Here is a 20,517-nt window from a genome sequence, read left to right as displayed (position 1 = left end):
TAATACTCCCTTGATAGAAAATCCTTTGACATGTATAATTATTAGGTAGAGTTTAGGAAAAGTGTTATAAATTTAAGAGGCGAAGAGAATTTGAGTTTTATATTTAAAATCAAAATAAATCCTCCTACTAGACTTCATATTTAAGACGGAAGATATAGTTTGTTGGGCGCTCTTCAAGATATTGACAGCTCATTTTATTGCAGAGAATTTTTTTTAAGGAATCTAGCAGTTCCAGAAGAAAAACAATTAAGGGAGCTTCATTAAAAAAAAACATAATTAATTAAGCATGAAAGATATAATCACTTTACAAACAACTCAAACTTTTCTATATAAAGAAGCACCTCAACCTCCTTCCATGCTCATCAAATCTGCTCAGTTTTATTCTTAGCTTCTGACATGCTTCCTCATCATTCCCTCTCTTTCGCCCTTATTCTCTTGCTATCAACCTTTTCAATTAATGTCTCTGCAACAAATAATAAGCTCCCAAAAGGTTTCAGCATCGACCTCATTCATCGTGACTCGCCATTATCACCGTTCTTCAACTCCTCCATGACCCACTCAGAGCGAGTTCAGAACGCCGTGCTGCTCTCTCTATCCAGATCTAATCGCTTGGGCCAGTCTTCCATGGCTGAAACAAGCGAGTTAGTAGAAACTGATATATTCCCAAACGATGCAAGTTATCTCATGAAGATATCTGTTGGGACTCCACCTGTAGAGAGGTGGGCAATTGCAGACACAGGAAGTGACCTTATTTGGATCCAGTGTTCACCCTTCTTTGATCCAAAAAGATCTTCCACTTATATGTCTTTGCCATGTGGTTCAGACCCTTGTAATTCCCTGCCTCGATTTATTATGCAAGGCCAACAGTATCCTAGATGTGGAACATCAAATGAGTGTACCTATTTTTATGCGTATGCGGATAACTCATACACAACGGGAGAACTGGGCACGGAATCAGTTAGTTTCGACCAAGTTGCTTCATTTCCTAAGACGGTGTTTGGGTGTGGACAACCCAATAGTGGAGGATTCAGCATCAACGTAGGACTCGTTGGGCTTGGTCAGGGGGATTTGTCATTAATTTCACAAATGGGTAACGTGGGTCGCAAATTCTCCTATTGCCTGCCTCCTCACAGTGCAAAAACCACAACTAAACTAAGGTTTGGGGAAGAAGCAGCCATATCAGGAAATGGGGTTGTGTCCACTCCTTTGATCACAAAACCTGGTTACTTGTCTTTGTTTTACTTCCTCAACCTTGAAGGTACTGCTTGTATTATGTTTTACTCTGAGGTGATTCGTTTATTTTCATTTCAAGTTATTAGTTTTATAATCTTGAATTGTTCCCTTGTCTAATAGTTTTGTGTGAATCGGCCATTCATCGACAGGTATCACTGTTGGGCGGCACACAGTGCAGACGGGCGAAAGTAATGGGAACATAGTTATTGACTCTGGGACGACATTGACGATACTTCCGTCAAGCTTTTATGAGCAGGTTGAAGCTTTGGTGAAGCAAGCCATTGGAGCCGACCAATTCATAGTACAAAACAGTCTATACAAATTGTGTTACAGCAATGCTAGCTCCATCCAGAATTTCCCAAATTTTGATGTTCATTTTACAGGAGCCAACCTTTCCTTAAAACCTCAGAACTTTTTCCGTTCCATATCCGATGATGTTATATGCTTTGCAATGCTTCCCACAGATGGCATGCCCATTTATGGAAATGTGGCTCAGATTGATTTTGACGTGGAGCTTGATCTTGATCAGAAAAAAGTTTCTTTTGCTCCTGTCAATTGTACTAAACAGCAGAGGCCCGAAAGCACTGCCTATATATGTATATGGAGTAGTAATCGTGTGCGTGTTTTGTAAACCCTAAATTTACTTTGCCATTACTTGTTTTATTTTCTATAGCAAATTAATCTTAAAGGTCCTTACTTATATGCTGGTTTTAGAGACTTTGGTATATGCCACACATCTGATATCTTTTTTAACTAAATCCTTAGCGTGTCTAAATCTGCTGTGAAATTAGAAATTTCACTACGATATATATAGGAATATTTCTCACTTCTATGCAATCTTGTTTCTCATAATTTTTATTTTACCTCAAAGCATCTCATTGTAATAAGCTTCAGCGCCAATAATGAACTTAAACCGTGAAGCCCTAAATATTAACATCAAAGCAATTTAATTATTAATTAACACCATTATTGTAATTTGTGGAATTACGAAAGCAGATTTTTACAAATGTGTTAGCTAGGCGTATAATATATTTATTAAAAAAATTAGATTTCCTTGGCCATATTGATGATTGACCTGTAGTGAATTGGTCACTAGTCGTTAATTACTTAGGCTATAAGTTGATTGACTTCGTAGTCAACTCTTTATCAATCATAACTGTATTTGATTGTCTCAAAGGCTCTAAATAATAGAGTTAGACAATCGTCCTTTCCTCTAAAGCAGTAGGGACTTCTAACTTAATTAAGTTGTAGTCAAAATTTATTAACTAACAAAATTTATTTTGTATTATGATATGTTTTGCCTTTTCTTTTTAATCATAACAGTAGTTTATATACTGTTAAAGCATAACATATTGTATTATATTTGTATTAGGAGTTCGATATTGTAACAGCTACAACTTGTCTAGAATCTTCCCACCTTTACGCATGTTTAGCTTCAATGGGCTCTCAATTATTTTTTGCTGATTCTTTGTGATACCTTTGTCCTCTAGCTATTGTATTCTTGTCTATCTATTCAATAAAGAAAGGCAGAGCACAGTGTCTTAGATTATTCAATTCTCTTTACCCTAGCTTTTCTATCTTAGTACCAGAGCCATGGCAGCGGCTGACTCTACTTCCTCTGCTTAAAAAACCTATAGTCTTTTTAGCTCCTCAAGCCAAACGTCTGCGATTAAGCTAGATTGTAGCAATTACCTTGTGTGGGAGTCTGTTGTCTTGCCACTGATTAAAGGCAACCGTTTAGAAGGACACCTCAATGCCTCTGCTAAGATCCAACCTCGCTTGCTCCCTAAAGCTAAAGGGATGAAGGTGAATCCAGAATATAAGGAATGGTTTGCGGTTGATTGGATGCTGGTAGGATGGTTAAGAAATACTATGACTCTAGATGTTAGAGCACAGCTTCTTCATTGCAAAACCACTTCAAAGTTGTGGAGTGGTGCTCGTGGACTAACTTGTGCATCAACTAAGGCAAGGATAATGGTGTACAAGACTGAGCTGCATCATACCAGGAAAAATGGAATGAAGATGGAAGAGTTCTTGAGCAAAATGAAAAACATTACAGATAAGCTTGCTCTTGCTGGAGCACTTGTGAGTGATGAGGAATTACTTCTCCATACTTTAAATGGTCTAGACGCAAAATATAATGCAATCATCGTTAAGCTCGCTGATCAAACTGGGCTTACTTGGGTTGATGCACAGGCCTCTCTTCTTTCTTTTGAAGGTCGTTTGGAACAACTCAACCACTTTGCTTCTCTCACTGTTTAGCCTATTGCTAATGTTGCTCAACGTGAAGATGCTTTGATTGGTGACTTATCTGATTGTTGTTTTTTTTTTACTCTGGTTCTAGATGTAATGGTTAGTGTGGAGGTCGTGGAGCACGTGGTAGATCACGTGGTCATTGAGCAGGGGGTAAGAATGGCCAAACCTACTGTTTTTACTTTCAACGACTAGGACATATCATGTCAAACTGTTACTATAGAAATGATAGGAACTTTATACCCCTATCTAACTATGGTCGACCTGTTGATCCTCAAGCTTTTGATGCTTCCCCTTACTCTGTTTTAGTCCTGCTTGGTACATGGACAGCGAAGCTAACTACCATGTGCCTTCTCATTTAGACAATCTTGATCAGGTAGTTCTGGTTGGTAAGTCTCATCTCTCTACTTGTACTGGTGAGAAGCGTTGAATCTTAGGTATTGGCTCAAAATTCATATCCAGCCCTGCTTCTAATACTAAACTGCTTCTCAAGGATGTCTTATTAGCTCCTAATGCCACTAAAAATCTCATAAGCGTGCATAGACTTATAGAAGATAATTTTATTGATGTGAGCTTAACTAATTCTAGGTGTATTGTGAAGGACAAAGTGACAGGGGAATTGCTGATGCAAGGAACACCCAGGGAAGGAATGTATCGAATGGGTCATAAGACTAAGTTTCAACCTCAAGTGCACATTGCTCATTTTACTAGAGATGAAGATGAAGTTAGAAATTGGCACCATAAATTAGGACATCCTAGTTTTAGAATTTTGAAAGAAATTTTAAACAAGTGTAATGTGAAAATTCCTGTGAATGAAAAGTACGTTTGTGAAGCTTGTCAACTTGGGAAATCAAAGCAATTACCATTTACTCATTTTGTTTCTCATGCTTCTGAGCCTTTAGATTTAATTCACTCTGACTTGTGGGGACCTTCTCCAGTGCAATTTGTTAATGGACATAGGTTTTATATTCACTTTGTTGATGACTTTAGTCACTACACTTGGATTTATCCACTAAAACACAAAGGGGAAGCTATACATGCTTTTAATCATTTCAAGGCCTTTGTTGAAAATCAATTCAACAAGAAAATTAAAGCTCTACAGTGTGATAATGGTTCAGAGTACAAGCCTTTTGTTCCTGTAGCTCAATCTGCTGGCATTAATTTAAGATTTACCTGTCCATACACATCACATCAAAATGGTTGTGTAGAGAGAAAGCACCTTCACATAGTTGAGATGGGGCTGACTTTATTAGCTCAAGCATATGTGCGACTTACATATTGGGTAGATGCTTTCCAAGTAGCTATCTACTTGATAAATAGATTGCCTACACCAGTGCTAGATGGCAAGACTCCTCTGTTTAAATTGTTTAAACAGAGCCAGATTACAAATCTCTACAACCTTTTTGGTGTGCTTGTTATCCTTACTTGAAACCTTACAATGAACATAAATTTCAATTTCATAGTCAAAGGTGTGTCTATTTGGGTGTAGCAAACCAACAAAAAGGGTATAAATGTTTGAGCTCCATTGGGAAAATATTTGTGTCCAGACATGTGGTTTTTAATCCATCTTTATTTCCCTTTGTCTCAGGATTTTTAAATAGAAGAACAGGTGGAAGAGAATCAAATGATGCAACGATGATAATGCCTCCACCAGTGCACTCTGTGAATTTAATAACACAAAATCAGTAACCTGAAGCAAATACTGAAGTCTCCATGTCATCTTCTTTAAATGGCACTGATCTATTCTTTCTAGATTCAAGGAATGACAATGTATTACAGAATAACTCTCCACCTTGAAGCCCGTCTATTGAAGTATCCTCTGCAGATCAGTTTATAAATAACAAGCCCAATATTGAGGTTGAAGCCCAAAATCCACCACAAGATTCATTAAAATAGACACAATATGGTTACCTAAGCCAAGGATGGAATTTACAAGCCCAAGCATCCCTTTATTGGGCTTATGGAAGCTGAAGACCCTAAATCCCTATCAAAAGCGTCTAAACCCTCTTGTATTCCAATGGCTCTTTCTCTTCCTCAGTGGTGGTAAATGGTGGATGAGTTCAACGCTTTGCAGAAAAATAAAACGTGGGTCTAGTGCCATACGATGGTTCACAGAAACTTGTTGATTGTAAATGGGTCTTTAAGACCAAGTTTCGTGTAGACGGTTCTATACTGAAGCACAAAGCATGATTGGTTATGAAAGGTTTTCAACAAGTTGTCAGAATCGATTATGGAGAAACTTTCAGCCTAGTGATCAAGCCTACAACGGTCCACGTAGTACTTACCATTACAGTAACTTTTAATTGGGAAATCAGGTAGTTAGATGTAAATAATGCTTTCTTAAATGGTTTTCTCCAAGAGGATGTATACATGAAGCAACCAGAGGGATTTGTAGATCAGAGTCATCCCAATCATGTTTGCCGGTTAATCAAAGCCATTTATAGGTTGAAGCAAGCACTAAGAGCGTGGTATGATCATTTAAGACTCACTTTGTAGCAGTGGGGATTCTATAATGCCAGAAGTGACACATCTCTATTTCTACTTCCAAAGGGTAACATCACTATCTTTGTTTTAATTTATGTGGATGACATTTTGATTACTAGAAACAATTCAGATTATCTGAGAAATTTTGTTCAAAAACTGAATTCTATGTTCTTTTTGAAAGATCTTGGACAGCTATACTATTTTCTGGGTCTTGAAGTTTTTAGAGACAGATCTGGAATTTTTCAAAGTCAAGGGAAATATGTATTGGATCTATTAAAGAAATTTAATATGCTAGATTGTGCCCCTGTCCCAACACCTATCCTTATGGGTAGACATTTTTCATTTGATGATAGTGAATTGATGAAAGATCCCACTCTTTACAGAAGAACCATAGGATCCTTACAGTATTTAACAACTACTCGGCTGGATATTGCTTTTTCTGTAAATAAACTGAGTTAATTTTTATCAAATCTAACAGTGAACCATTTTTAAGCTGTCAAGCGTATACTGAGAAATTTGAAAGGAACATACAGTTATAGCTTGCACATAAAACCTCTTTCATGCCTACAAATTATGGCATATACTGATGTTGATTGGGCTGCTGATCTTGATGATCGAAAATCCATGGGAGGTCTTTGTGTTTATCTGCGTAATACATTAGTTTCTCGGTCTTCTCACAAACAGAGGGTGGTTTCTAGATCTAGCACTAAGTCTAAATATCAAGCCTTAGCTGATGGAGCTGCTGAGGTAAAATGGACCACATCTTTATTATTTGAATTAGGCTTGTTTTTAAAACAACCTGCTATGGTGTGATAACATTAGTGCGCGAGCTTTAGCATCAAACCCAGTTCAACATAGTCAGAGCAAACACATAGAGATTGATATTCATTTTGTTAGAGATCTGCTGGCTTCTCCATGTATTGACATCATATATATACCTTCAAGTCATCAAATAGTAGACTGTCTAACAAAGTCTCTTGCTCATTCTCAGTTCTCCTACTTCAGGTGCAAACTCGAGCTGTCTATCACACCCTCTCGTTTGAGGTGGAATGTTAAAGCATAACATATTGTATTATATTTGTATTAGGAGTCTGATATTGTAACAGCTACAGCTTGTCTAGAATCTTCCCACCTTTACATGTGTCTAGCTTCAATAGGCTCTCAATTATTTTCTACTGATTCTTTGTAATACCTTTGTCCTCTAGCTATTGTATTCTTGTCTATATATTCAATAAAGAAAGGCAGAGCACAGTGTCTCGAATTATTCAATTCTCTCTACCCTAACTTTTCTATCTTATACTTCAAGAATAACGAGGCTATTCTCTTAACTCTCCTTAAAAAAGAAAAGAAATAATTCTCGATAGCCAAATTTCACACTTTCAGTGAATCCGAAATTCGATTTTTCTATTTTGCAATATAAGCGTAATGAGTATTTATTAAAAATAATATAATATTGAGCTTTATTCATTTCAATATCACATTTTATAAATAAAGTTAATGTTTTCTAACACTCACATATTTACTCTACAATGAACTCTTTTTTCCAATGCTAATTTCCTTGGATATTTTCTTTGAGAATGTTAGTTAGGTGAAACAAAAGTTCACCTTTGTTTAACTATTTTCAATGTTCCTCCTTTTTGCAGAATTACTCAGAATACAGAAAAAATTATTCTAACAAAATATTTCGAGAAAAAACTGCAAAAATTTGGTTTTGCACGTTTCATTTATCAACATCTGTTTAAATAATTGACTTATTTGAATAGTACAGAAATAAGCCCCCTAATTCTAGACGGAAATATAATCAAAGCATCTAATTTATTTAAACAGCAAATTATTATTAACACAATAATTAAGACTTTTGGTGAAGTCTTGAAGGGATTGTAAATGATTTAGAAAAAATTGTTACAGAAAATTAATATTGTTTAAATACAAATTATCTTCAAGGAAAACATTTTTTATCAATTCGACAAACGATATTGTTTTAAGGGATTATTGTAAATAATTTAGACAAATCAATATCTTTAACAAAACACCAATACGTTTTGAGCCATATTCTCATTATATTCTTCCTTATTTGCATTTGTTTTCGTTAGGCACATGTATATCGTCTTATTAGAGACAATTCTATTCAAGGTATTATCAATCACTAAATGTAAGCACCTCTCCTAATGTTGATTCAAACATTAATTTGCCGTGTTGTAAGAGATTAACCCTTTCTATTAAATCCAACTCAATCAATTCTTATCTATGTATTTTCATTAGTCTTTAGACACCATTCAGCACAAAATTTTAAGAGAGAAATCAAGCCTCCATGGTTGGAATGCCTTCCAACAAATGATGGGGCCACTGAAATTTGTGGAAGATTAATACATAAGCTTTGGAATGACGAAGTCACACAAGACGAGTGAAATGATTTGAAACGGAAAATGACATAACAAAGATTCCATTTCCATACTCATTTGGTTCTAAATATAAGATCTATTTTGTAGTGTAATTTACACTATTAAATGGGTCTCATATCTCAATTTATTATAAAGATTTTCTTTCAAGGAGTCTAGCAGTTTGAGAAAAAGAAACAAAATTAATAATGAACTTAACCCTAAAAACATGCGTTGCGTGTACCCTAAGTAATTACTAAAGTGTATATTTCATTCTCCAATAAATTTTACAAAAAGTTTTAGTTTACTCTTTTAACTTTAAAAAGTATATTTTTAATTTAGTCCTTTGATCTTAAAATTATTAGTTTTCAATGATTTTTTTGTGTGACAATTATGATTGTTTTGAGAATTAAACTTAATATTTTAGCATTTGAGAATATATTATCGATATTTAATATCTCAATATTATCATTTTTAAATAGTTTTAAAATTGAAAGATTAAAAATATAGTTTTTAAAGTTAAAAAACTAAATTAAAACTTTATATAAAGTTAAAGAACTAAAAGTATATTTTAGCTAACATTTTAATTGTTATTAGAATTATAAGTGGAATTATGTAAGAAGATTTTGAGAAGGAAAAATCACAAAAAAGACTATAGAAGTTGTGAAAATGGAAATCAGGTATTTTGTAAGATATTTGTTGTCATTTACTATTCAATTGTTGTCAAAACCTACACAAGTCTTGTAACAGGTCCTGATTTGTGATTTTACAATTATCATAGTCTTTTTTTTCTTTTTACAATGCGTTAGGCATATATCATATATATTTATTTATTTAAAAAAAATAAGATTTCCTTGGCCGCATTGATTGACTTGACTTGGAGTAGATTGGTCATTAGTCGTTACTTAGGCTTTTTTGGTCAAAAATAAAAGATTACTTAGGCTTTAAGATGATGTAATGCTCAAACGTAATGGCTGTAATGCAGAGCAACGTTTATTAAAGATATAGTGCAATACAGTATCTATAATACGAAGGTACAGCCACAAATGTAATGAAGAAAACAGAAAACTGCAGAGTATAACAGAAGGGAAGGAATGTAGAGAATGAGATATCCAGAGAGAAGAGAAGGTCCAGAGGGAGAAACCACGATTAGCCAGTACATGCACACCCTCTCTCTTTCCTCTAACTAACTTATATTCCTCATGCGTCCCTCAACTTCCACGGCAGGCACCTAACACGTGAACTCTTATGCATTCTGTTAATATTGCACGCTGAATCACCCTCTCTGCCTTTCTCATTTGCCACGTCATTGTCCATACCCACTTGCTGCTCTTCTTGTGTCATCACATTGCCCCCCGGTACGAGAGAGACCTTGTCCCCAAGGTCGAAAGAGGGGTACTGCTGCTCAATGTCAGCAACTGATTCCCATGTATAATCAGGAATACCATCCCAGCGGATTAAAAGTTAAGAAATCCAATGATCCCCAACCTTAATAGTTCTTGCGTCCATGATCTCCTGCGGCTGTATGATAGGGCCTTCTGGTTCTGATAATAAAGGGAGAGGCACATAGGGTGTAATATCCGGTCCTTCATATCTTTTCAAGGCAGACACGTGAAACACCGGATGAATCCTAGCTGCTGGAGGCAATTGTAGTTGATAAGCAACAGAACCAATCTTTTTGGTCACAGGAAACGGACCAAAATACCGCATGGCTAGTTTGTGATGCTTCCTTAAAACCATGGAATGTTGTCGGTAGGGCTGTAATTTGACCAAGACTAGGTCACCGATCTCAAAGTGAACTTCAGTTCGCTTGCGGTCTGCAAACTTCTTTATACGGTGCTGGGCTTTTGATAAGTGGTGTCTAAGTTGAATCAACAACTGATCCCGAAACAGTAAATTGGAAGCTAAATCAGCATGCACTTCAGTAGAGGGAGCTGCAGGCAGTAACGAGGGTGGATCTCGCCCATACACGGCTTTAAAAGGTGTCATGGCAATTGCTGTATGAAAAGCAGTATTATATGAAAATTCTGCCCAAGGCAAAAAATCAACCCAGCAACGTGGGCAGTCAAACACAAAGCAACGAAGATACATTTCTAAGCATTTGTTGAGAATCTCTGACTGGCGATCTGTTTGAGGATGATAAGCGGAACTCATACGAAGGTCTGCCCCATGTAACTTCATGAGTTGGCCCCAAAAAGTACTAAGAAAAACCTTATCCCGATCCGATACTATAGTTTTGGGGAAGCCATGAAGCTTAACAACAGTCTGGATAAAGGCATCAGCGACCTATTTTGCTGTATATGATGCCTTTAAGGGCATAAAATGAGCATATTTAGACAAACGATCAACCACGACAAAGATAACAGAATGACCATGTACTAAGGGAAGTGCTGTAATGAAATCCATGGCAATATCATCCCAAATATTATTGGGAATGGGTAATGGGGACAGCAACCCAGCTGGATGCGTTTGGAGGGCCTTAGCCTGTTGGCAAATCACACAACGACGCACAAAATCTTTGATATCCTGACGCATAGAACGCCAATAAAAATGAGTGGCGACTCTATGAAAAGTCCTCAAAACCCCTGCATGTCCCCCAATAGGAGAGGAGTGAAATTCAAGCAATAGCTTATGTATTATTTCAGAATAATCAGGAGGAAGGACCAAACGGCCTTTCCAATACAGCAAAGACCCACTGGCTTCATAACCAACCATGGAAGTAGGGTCTGATTGAACTTTCTGTACCAAGCCCTGAATATAAGAAGATGCCTCCAACATAGGTAACAATTCGGCGAGAAAAGTGGAAGAAATGTGTAGCATTGACATATACGTAACACGAGATAAGGAATCAGCAGCCAGATTTGATTTACTCGGTCGATATTTAATTGTAAAATCATATCCTAGCAGCTTTGGAAGGTGAGCTTCCCGTTCTGGGGTCTGAATAGTTTGCCCATTCAAATGCTTGAGGCTCTCTTGGTCAGTGCGAATAATAAAACGGTGGCAAAATAAATAATGACGGAATTTGGCCACTGCTTGCGTGATGGCATATAACTCACGCACATAAGCCGATTGTGCTTGCATCCTATTCGACAATTGTTTAGAAAAATATGCAATAGGGTGACCATTTTGACTCAACACGGCACCAACACCAGAACCCGATGCATCAGTCTCCAATATAAAAGGATGAGCGAAGTCAGGTAATGCTAATGTAGGAGCATGTGTAAGAGCCAGCTTAAGTTGATCAAAGGCCTGTTGAGCTTCTGTGGTCCAAAAAAACGCATCTTTTTGTAATAATCTATTTAAAGGTCCAGCAAGTTGAGCATAATGTTTAATAAAACACCTATAATAACCAGATAAACCCAAAAATCCTCTCAGCTGTGTAACAGACGAAGGAATAGGCCATTGTGTGACCGCCTGGACTTTGGACCCATCCATTTCAAGCCCGGCTGCTGAGATAATATGCCCTAGATACTCCACTCGATTGCTCCCAAAAGAGCACTTGGAAAGTTTTGGCAAACAAACGATGATCAACCATCAACTGCAAAACCGTCTGAACATGCTGTAAATGTTGGGACCATGAGGCGCTGTATATTAGGATATCATCAAAGAAGATTAACACAAATTTCCGCAAAAAAGGTTGAAAAACAGAATTCATGAGGGCCTGGAACGTGGCAGGAGCATTTGTAAGACCAAACGGCATAACAAGCCATTCATACAACCCTTGATGCGTACGAAAAGCCGTTTTTGCTCGGTCTACAGGACTCATCATAATCTGATGATAACCCGAGCATAGGTCTAATTTAGAATAGAAAACAGAGCCTCCCAATTCATCCAATAATTCATCAACTGTAGGCATAGGAAAAGAATCTTTTAAAGTTACCGCATTAAGAGCTCGGTAGTCCACACAGAAGCGCCACGTACCATCTTTCTTTTTAACCAAAATTACTGGCCCAGAGAAAGGGCTGGTACTGGGTTGAATAAGGCCCTCTTGGAGCAGCTCAGCAATCATCCGTTCAATCTAATCCTTTTGACTAAAAGGATATCGATAAGGTCGCACTTTCACTGCCTGATCTCCATTAGTCAAGATAATGCGATGTTCGTGTCCTCTGCTCAGAGGTAACCCAGTGGGTTTCTCAAATACTGTCCAATATTGTTGCAGCAAGTTCTTCATATCATCATGAATATCATTGGGCATACTTTGAGAAGGTACTGGATCAGGGGACGTAGCAAGTGTCATTAAGAAGAGCTCAGCAATAGCATCTGTACACACCAACCTCTGTAACTAGTGAAACTCAGCTCGAGATACAGGAGGATGAGACAGACCATGTAGTGTAACAAATTCTCCATTGTTAAAAAATTTGATGCGAGGACTACCAATCGTATAGTCTGCTACATGCGGACTAAGAGTGGCTAACCAAGATGCACCAATCACCACATCAGACCCCGTAATAGGTAATACATAAGCTGGAAGAGTAATCGTATGCCCCTGAATCTGCAATAGAACGGCTCGAACGATACCTTCACCCGTCATGGCATACCCATCTCCTATCATGACACGGATGTTGTGGACTGGTTCCACTGGGAGACGCAGATGATTAACGACCCTGGGATGGATAAAACTATCGGTACTACCACCATCAAGGAGCACCTGTACGGCCGACCCACAAATAGCACCCTGAAAACGAATGGTGGCGGTACCACGATGGCCTTGAAAAGCATGGAGTGAGAGATGGTGAATGGTTGGCGCATCGTCGTGTGGTTCAGCCTCCAACACTATCGCGGACTCCGTAGTTGAAGGGGGATCTGACTCTTCACAAAACATGACCATGAACTGCTTGTTAGCACAACGGTGAGCCGGTGAAAACTTCTCATCGCACGTATAACACAGACCTTTCTCTCTTCGGATGGCCATCTCTGCTGCTGTCATTTTCTTAATCTGTGCAACTGGTTTCATGGCTGGCGTAGGTAGCAACGCCGCCTGAGAGCTCTTCGTGGATGAAGCTGATGATGAGAAACCAGAGAAGGGTTTAGAGAAAGCAGAGCCGCGACTTGAACTAGTGGTGCTCGGTTTAGGAGGCCCATCAAAGGGGCCCACAGATGTGTCAAACAATTTGGCCAGCTCTGTAGCTCGTAACAAGTTAAGTGGTTTTTGGGCCATAACGTCCTTTCGCAAGTAAGGTTTCAAACCTCCAAAAAAACAATCCAATAAGGCTGCATTAAAGACCCCCTCTGTGCGATTTGCAAGTGCCAAAAACTCCCGACAATACACTTCCGCTGATGAGGACTGCATGAGTTTGAACAACCTGATGCGCGGCTGATCAAACAGAGAAGGACTGTACTCATCCTCTATGGCCTTGACAAGCGATAGCCAGTTAGTAATGACACGAGTTTTCTGCAACATTTGGAACTATGGAACGACATCGCCTTCGAAACTGACAGAAGCTACCAGTACACGTTGGTTGTCCGGCATCTCATAATAAGAGAAATACTGCTCTGCACGAAAAATCCAGATCATGGGGTCAGAACCATTGAACTTTGGGAAATCTAACTTAATCGGACGATATGGATTCTGGTAATGTTGACTGGAGGAAGAAACTCCAATAGAGCCAGGACCGCGATCGAGTTCACGAATGGAGGAAGAAATGTGACGAGACATTGATTCCATAGCGGCTTCCAAACTCACAGTTGAAGCACGCCCCATGGCTTCGAGAGCACTCTGTAACTGATCCAGACGAGTATTGGTTGATGTTTCCACACGGCCTACATACTCTGACAGAGATTTGAATTCTGTCTGCAAATCCTTAAAACGAGTTACGTCCGCCATGTCCGAGTCAATGAAAGCACCAAATGTAATACTCAAACGTAATGGCTGTAATGTAGAGCAACGTTTATTAAAGATATAGTGCAATACAGTATCTGTAATACGAAGGTACAGCCACAAATGTAATGAAGAAAACAGAAAACTGCAGAGTATAACAGAAGGGAAGGAATGCAGAGAATGAGATATCCAGAGAGAAGAGAAGGTCCAGAGGGAGAAACCACGATTAGCCAGTACATGCACACCCTCTCTCTTTCCTCTAACTAACTTATATTCCTCATGCGTCCCTCAACTTCCACGGCAGGCGCCTAACACGTGAACTCTTACGCATTCCGTTAATATTGCACGCTGAATCACCCTCTTTGCCTTTCTCATTTGCCACGTCATTGTCCATACCCGCTTGCTGCTCTTCTTGTGTCATCACAGATGATCGTCTAGGGAGTCAACTCATTATTAGTTGTAACTCCAGAGTCTAAATTAGTACTATTTATCTAATTAACTACATTTGATTGGTGGACATTCATTAATTTTCTCTAAAGTTGTAGGGTTAAGATTTCTCAGTTGAGCTGCAGTCAAATTTCACTGAGCTACTGAAACTTATTTTATATTATGATATTTTTTTTGGCCAATTCTTATAATAGAAGAAAGTTTATATACTCAGAGAATGATAAGAGTATTCCCGTAACTCGTTAAAAAAAAAAAAAAAGAACTCCTAAAAACTTGTACAGTATTTCTAATTTCATTAAATAGGTTTCGGACACTTAATTAACAAGGATTAGTTTGATTGGGGATAATTGGGAAAAAAAGTGTGATTAGCGATATAAGCCTATATATATATGTATGTGTGTAGTCCAGATGCAGATGAGTGAAATGAATAAAGCAGCAGAGAATCATAGATTGGAATTTTAAAAAAGAAACGCAGAAGATGGCACCGTACAGTGAAGATAATTATAAATAAATTTCTCGAATTAGCCAGATGATAGGTTCAAGGTGCATAATGTTTTTAAAAGAAAAAACTTGATAAACATGCCACCAAAAGAAAAAAGAAAAGAAAAAAAATGACAAGCAAAATGGTTTACTAAAACAAAGCATAATTATAAATCTTGGAAGATGATCATCAGTTTTTTTTTTTTCCTTTTATCACAGGAAGATTATCAGTTGTGAATACCAATTAATTAAATTGAAGTGAATCGTGACAGATGAGATGTATAAAATTTAAATCATTTTTCTCGTGTTAACTCAATTTATAACTAAATTAATTTGTGGAATTTATAAATCAACTTCCCATCATATATTAACTGATTTTTAAATCAATAATTTACGACTTATCTTTTATCATTTACAAATTATTCAATACTTTTCATTTACAACTTACTTTTAAATTAGAACATTTTTAATTTCAACCAACCTATCTTTCATCTGAGACCCATTTCCAATATTTGTCTTTTAAGTTGGAAATGCAAGCAAAGTTTAGAATTTTCTCTACTCACTAATTAATTAGAGAGTTCCACCCCTCAAATTGCGTTGTGGGACCAGTGGTGTGAAATCAAGCATTGGAAACTACTCATAATAGTCAAGAGTGTAAGATGCAGACATGTGAAATAAAGAAATACAAAGTTTCCCAAAGTGTTTTACACGATCCATCATTCTATAAAATAAAGCATTGGAAGGACCGCAAGTCAAGTCCCTACAAAATGTTTTGCACGACCCATCATTCTTCTTCGCACTTCATATTCTTCGATTTAGGGTGTCTTCTGCAACTTATTGCGTACCCCCTTAATTTTTCCCTACATGAGATGAGTGATCTTTTAACATCTTATACATAAAAAAGTTGATACCGTTTTAAATTTTTTACGATTTTTTAAATTAAAAAAACTATTTTTTACCCACAAAATATTAAACTTACCCATGAAAACAGGAAAAACAATTTCAGAAAATCCTACATTTGCACGCTTTTTTTTTTTCCTTTTAAGCTCCTTCCTCACTTATCTCTCTATCTCTCTATACTTATATCTATCTATCTGAAGCCGCTTAGTCCTATATCCATGGTATTTAAAACCGGACCGGACCGGCCGGGTTAGACCGGAAACCGGCGACCCAGCAACTTGTCCGGTCCGGTTGATAGAAAAACCCGGCAGGCACCTGAACCGGCGTGACCTGTCATAAACCGGCCTGGACCGGAAACGACTCGGTTAACCCGCTGGATTATGCGGGTTAACCGGGTTATTTTTTTTGAAGCATGGCGCTATGAAAGATCAGAGATTCAGATGGTGAGAGAGGCTGAAGAAGAAAGAGAAGAGTGACGGAAATCGTGATAGCTAAAGAAGAAAAGAGACCTGTGATTGAAGAGATTTTTTTAACTACAATTGATGGGAGACAGTAGAGGTTGAAGAAGAAAGGAGGCGACGAATGTCCATGGATCTGGAACTGAAAAATTTTTCTTTTGCCGTCGAGCATGCCTGGAACAAGAAATTGGAAGTCCCCTAGGTCAAAAGCGGCGCCCTTGCCGCCTCGCTTCTGAAATCTCCATCTTCCTATACCTAATAGGTTAGGTTGAAAAAACGTAAAAAAAAGAATACGACAAAACTATCATTTAACTCCCTAACTTTTATTTACACTAGTGTGCCCAAAAAAAAATAAATTGAAAAAATAGAAATAATCAATTATTGTCTTTCATCATCAGTTTTTAATTAAACTCCAAAAAAACACTGCCCAAAATAAAATAATATCCTAAAGTGAAAATTCATTTAAATAATGAAACAAAGTATAAGCTAAAGAAGCTCAATTAACTACAATTGGTTACTAAAAAGACCAATCGAAAAGGATAGAAATATATAAAATATGATTTATCAATAAAAATTTGATAATTAAAGAGAATAATTGCAGGAAATTTAATTTTAAGCACATTTCAAATTTAATTAAAAATATTTATAAACAAATATGAATATTTTTAATTAAATTATAATATTTTAATAATTACCGGTCTGACTCCGGGTTGACTCCGATCTGAACCTCTGACCCTTGAACCACTATCTCGACCGGTTCAGTTACCGGTCCGGTTTTCAGTACCTTGCCTATATCTAATAACTTTGTACGCAAGCTGCAAAACATCTTGAGCAAAACGATAGCAAAAAGCACAACGACAACACTAATTATTAACACGTCACAGCCCAACTTGCTTTATTTCTGGAGAAAAGTGTTAGGCTTGGATTTGGATATGACACCAGAAAAATATAAAAATGAGAGCTCCATAATCACGGGCGCTCATTCAGGAGTTCCTGTCATTGACTTGAATATTCTCATAATCACAGTCAGCATAATTATTTATATATTTCGTGTTTCAGTTTGTAGAAGGAAGGGCTTAATATGTAACCCAAAGATCACGCAAACTTGTCTATAAATATACTCACCACAACATTTCCTTTTTCACCCATCAATTCTCCTTTGTGTTTCTCCACCATTATTCTTCTTCAAACATGCACAACCTTTCACTCTTTCTGGGCATTGTCCTGTTGTATCTTTCAACTTTGTGCAATGTCACTGCAACAAATAAGCTCCCAAAAGGTTTCAGCATCGATCTCAGTCATCGTGACTCGCCATTGTCACCTTTGTACAACTCATCAATGACCCATTGGGAGCGGGTTCAAAACGCTACATTGCGTTCCTTGGCTCGAGTCAATCGTTATCGCCAATCTTCTTCCAAAATTGCAGCTGAAAGAAGCGAGCAGCTACCTCAAACTGATATAATCCCGGACGATGGAAGCTATCTTATGAAGATCTTCATTGGCAGCCCACCTGTAGAAAGGTGGAGTGTTGCAGACACAGGAAGCGACCTGATTTGGGTCCAATGCTCACCTTGTCCTTAATGCTACCATCAAGATGTCTCATTGTTTGATCCCACAAAATCTTCCACCTACAAGACTGAGTCTTGCGGCTCAAGAAACTGTGCTCTTCTTCCTCAGCGTCAATGTGGAAACTCAAACCAGTGTTTGTACCGTTACGCATATGTAGATCGATCTTTCACGGTGGGAGATTTGGCCACAGATTTGATCGGTTTTGGTAGTAGTGATGGCCAATCTGTTTCGTTCCCTAAATCAGTGTTTGGATGTGGACATAACAATCTTGGGACATTCAATAGCCGCACGGCAGGACTTGTTGGACTGGGTAATGGTCCTTTGTCCCTTATTTCTCAACTTGGTAAGCAGATTGGTCGCAGATTTTCCTACTGTTTGCCTCCTTACGACACAAAGGCTGCGACTAAGTTGAGATTTGGAGAAGAAGCCAAGATATCAGCAAATGGGGTCGTGTCCACTCCCATGATCACGAATCCTGGTGATCCCACCTCGTACCATCTCAATCGCGAAGGTGTATATTTGTTTTACTTTGAGATTAATGTTACTCTTGCGTATTTTCGTTTTAAAGTTTTGAACCTGGGAGCTCAAATGATTCTTGAAATACTATAATAAAGGGGGAGAATTCAGCACTTTAGGTTATAAATATTTTGTACTAAACGTTGTATTGATATTATATATGAATCTTTATTTTGCGGTCTGAATTATCTAAGTAAAATGATCGTTGACAGGTATCACCGTTGGACAACAGACAGTGCGGACAGGTCAAAGCAATGGGAACATAATTATTGATTCTGGGACGACATTGACAATGCTTCCATCAGGCTTTTATGAGCAGGTTGAAGCTTTGGTGAAGCAAGCCATTGGAGCCGACCAATTCATAGAACAGAACTATCCGTACAAATTGTGTTACAAAAATGCTAACTCCATGCAGAATTTCCCAAATTTTGAGGTTCATTTTACAGGAGCCAACCTTTTCTTAAAACCTCAGAACCTTTTCCGTCCCATATCCAACGATGTTATATGCTTTGCAATGCTTCCTGCAGATGGAATGCCCTTTTATGGAAATGTGGCTCAAATTGACTTTGAGGCGGAGCATGATCTTGATCAGAAAAAAGTTTCTTTTGCTCCGGTCGATTGTACTAAACAGTAGAGATTCTATGACTCTGTTCGGATGACAAAAAAATAAATAGAAGGAAAATATAGAGGGGGAGGGAATACTACAAATAAAAACTTTTCTCTAATTTTCTTCTCATCCAAACTAAGTACCAGCAATATAGTTATACGCTTGATGAATAATGTACTTGACTGACATAGCTCAAGTGAAACATAGGCATTGAAACCCTCTCTCTCTGTATATATCTGTGTGTGCGCGCGCGCATGTACATCGTGCTTTCTGAAGTATGCAAGTTAGAACGTCTGTAATTATGAATTAGTATTTGAGAATGTAGAAGACTTAAAAAACGTAACTAAATTAAATGACAAGACCGAAGAGTATGTAATACTTGTCATTTTATAATGTAATATCGATAATTTAACTAAAAGAAACCCATTTTTTACAAATAATTTGTTTAACTAATTTCTTTAGAAAAAAACTTAAGTCAAATTCCTTATATTCATTATGTCAAGTTCTCCAATCACATATGACTATGTGTCCTTTTTTGCTTATAATTAAACACTATTAAATACTAATATTTTAAAAAATATATATGATCACATGATCATGTGTGATTAAAAAACTTGATATAATGGACATAAGAAACTTGATGTAAGTATTGTCATTTTTTTAATTTATCCAAATTAGTTAAGTAGATCTTATATTAATTAAGGATGAGAGGTTGTATTTTTTTTTTTATATTTTAGTTTATAGCTTGCCGTGCATTTATCATGTATAAATTATTAGGCTTTAAATATTTTATACTAAACAAATGACATGAATGTACTACCTCCGGTCCTTAATATAAGACAAGTTGACTAATTTGAGTAAATTAAGAAAGTTTTTTAAGTTGGTTATTTATAATAAATATGTATTATCTTTCTTAGAATATCCTTACTAATTATGTGTATTAATTAGTAATTTTTAATATGTACAACTATTATAAGAATTTTTTTTAAAAATAGATAAATATGAGACAAATTGGATCAAGAGCTTATATTTAGAGCTAAATTAAAAGTTAAACTAGTTTTTATACTAAGGAACATAGATAGTATAATAGAAATTCTTGCAGTGATATTATATATGAATATTTATTTTGCTATGTGAATGATTAAGTCAAATAATAGTTGACTAGGTTTCACTAGGTTGGACGATAGATGAGGTTTGGAACAACGTCGCAAATAATCAAGACTCAAGTGAAATGACTTGAAATGTAAAAATGACATAAAACAGCTTAAAATGTTAATTTATGGTCCTATTAAATAGGTAATTTCAACATATTTTACACAGACAAAAAAACTTTAAATTGTATTAATTTTTCTTTAAAATATAACAATATTTTAA

At 36.9% G+C, this 20,517-nt stretch overlaps 1 protein-coding gene across 1 annotated transcript; it reads left to right on the top strand.

Annotated features, from left to right (window-relative positions):
* Positions 1–396: 396 nt before the first annotated feature.
* LOC114753012 (aspartic proteinase CDR1-like) lies at positions 397–19,170 on the top strand. Its single transcript, XM_028941691.1, has 2 exons — positions 397–1,258; positions 18,749–19,170. Exons 1-2 carry the CDS (start codon positions 397–399, stop codon positions 19,168–19,170), a joined length of 1,284 nt encoding a protein of 427 aa, XP_028797524.1.
* The last annotated feature ends 1,347 nt before the right edge of the window (positions 19,171–20,517 follow it).

The sequence above is a fragment of the Neltuma alba genome, unplaced genomic scaffold (genome assembly GCF_004799145.2).
Source record: "Neltuma alba isolate B1F8T4 unplaced genomic scaffold, ASM479914v2 tig00007631_pilon, whole genome shotgun sequence".
Lineage (NCBI taxonomy): Eukaryota > Viridiplantae > Streptophyta > Magnoliopsida > Fabales > Fabaceae > Neltuma > Neltuma alba.
This window is presented reverse-complemented; position numbering and strand designations above follow the sequence as displayed.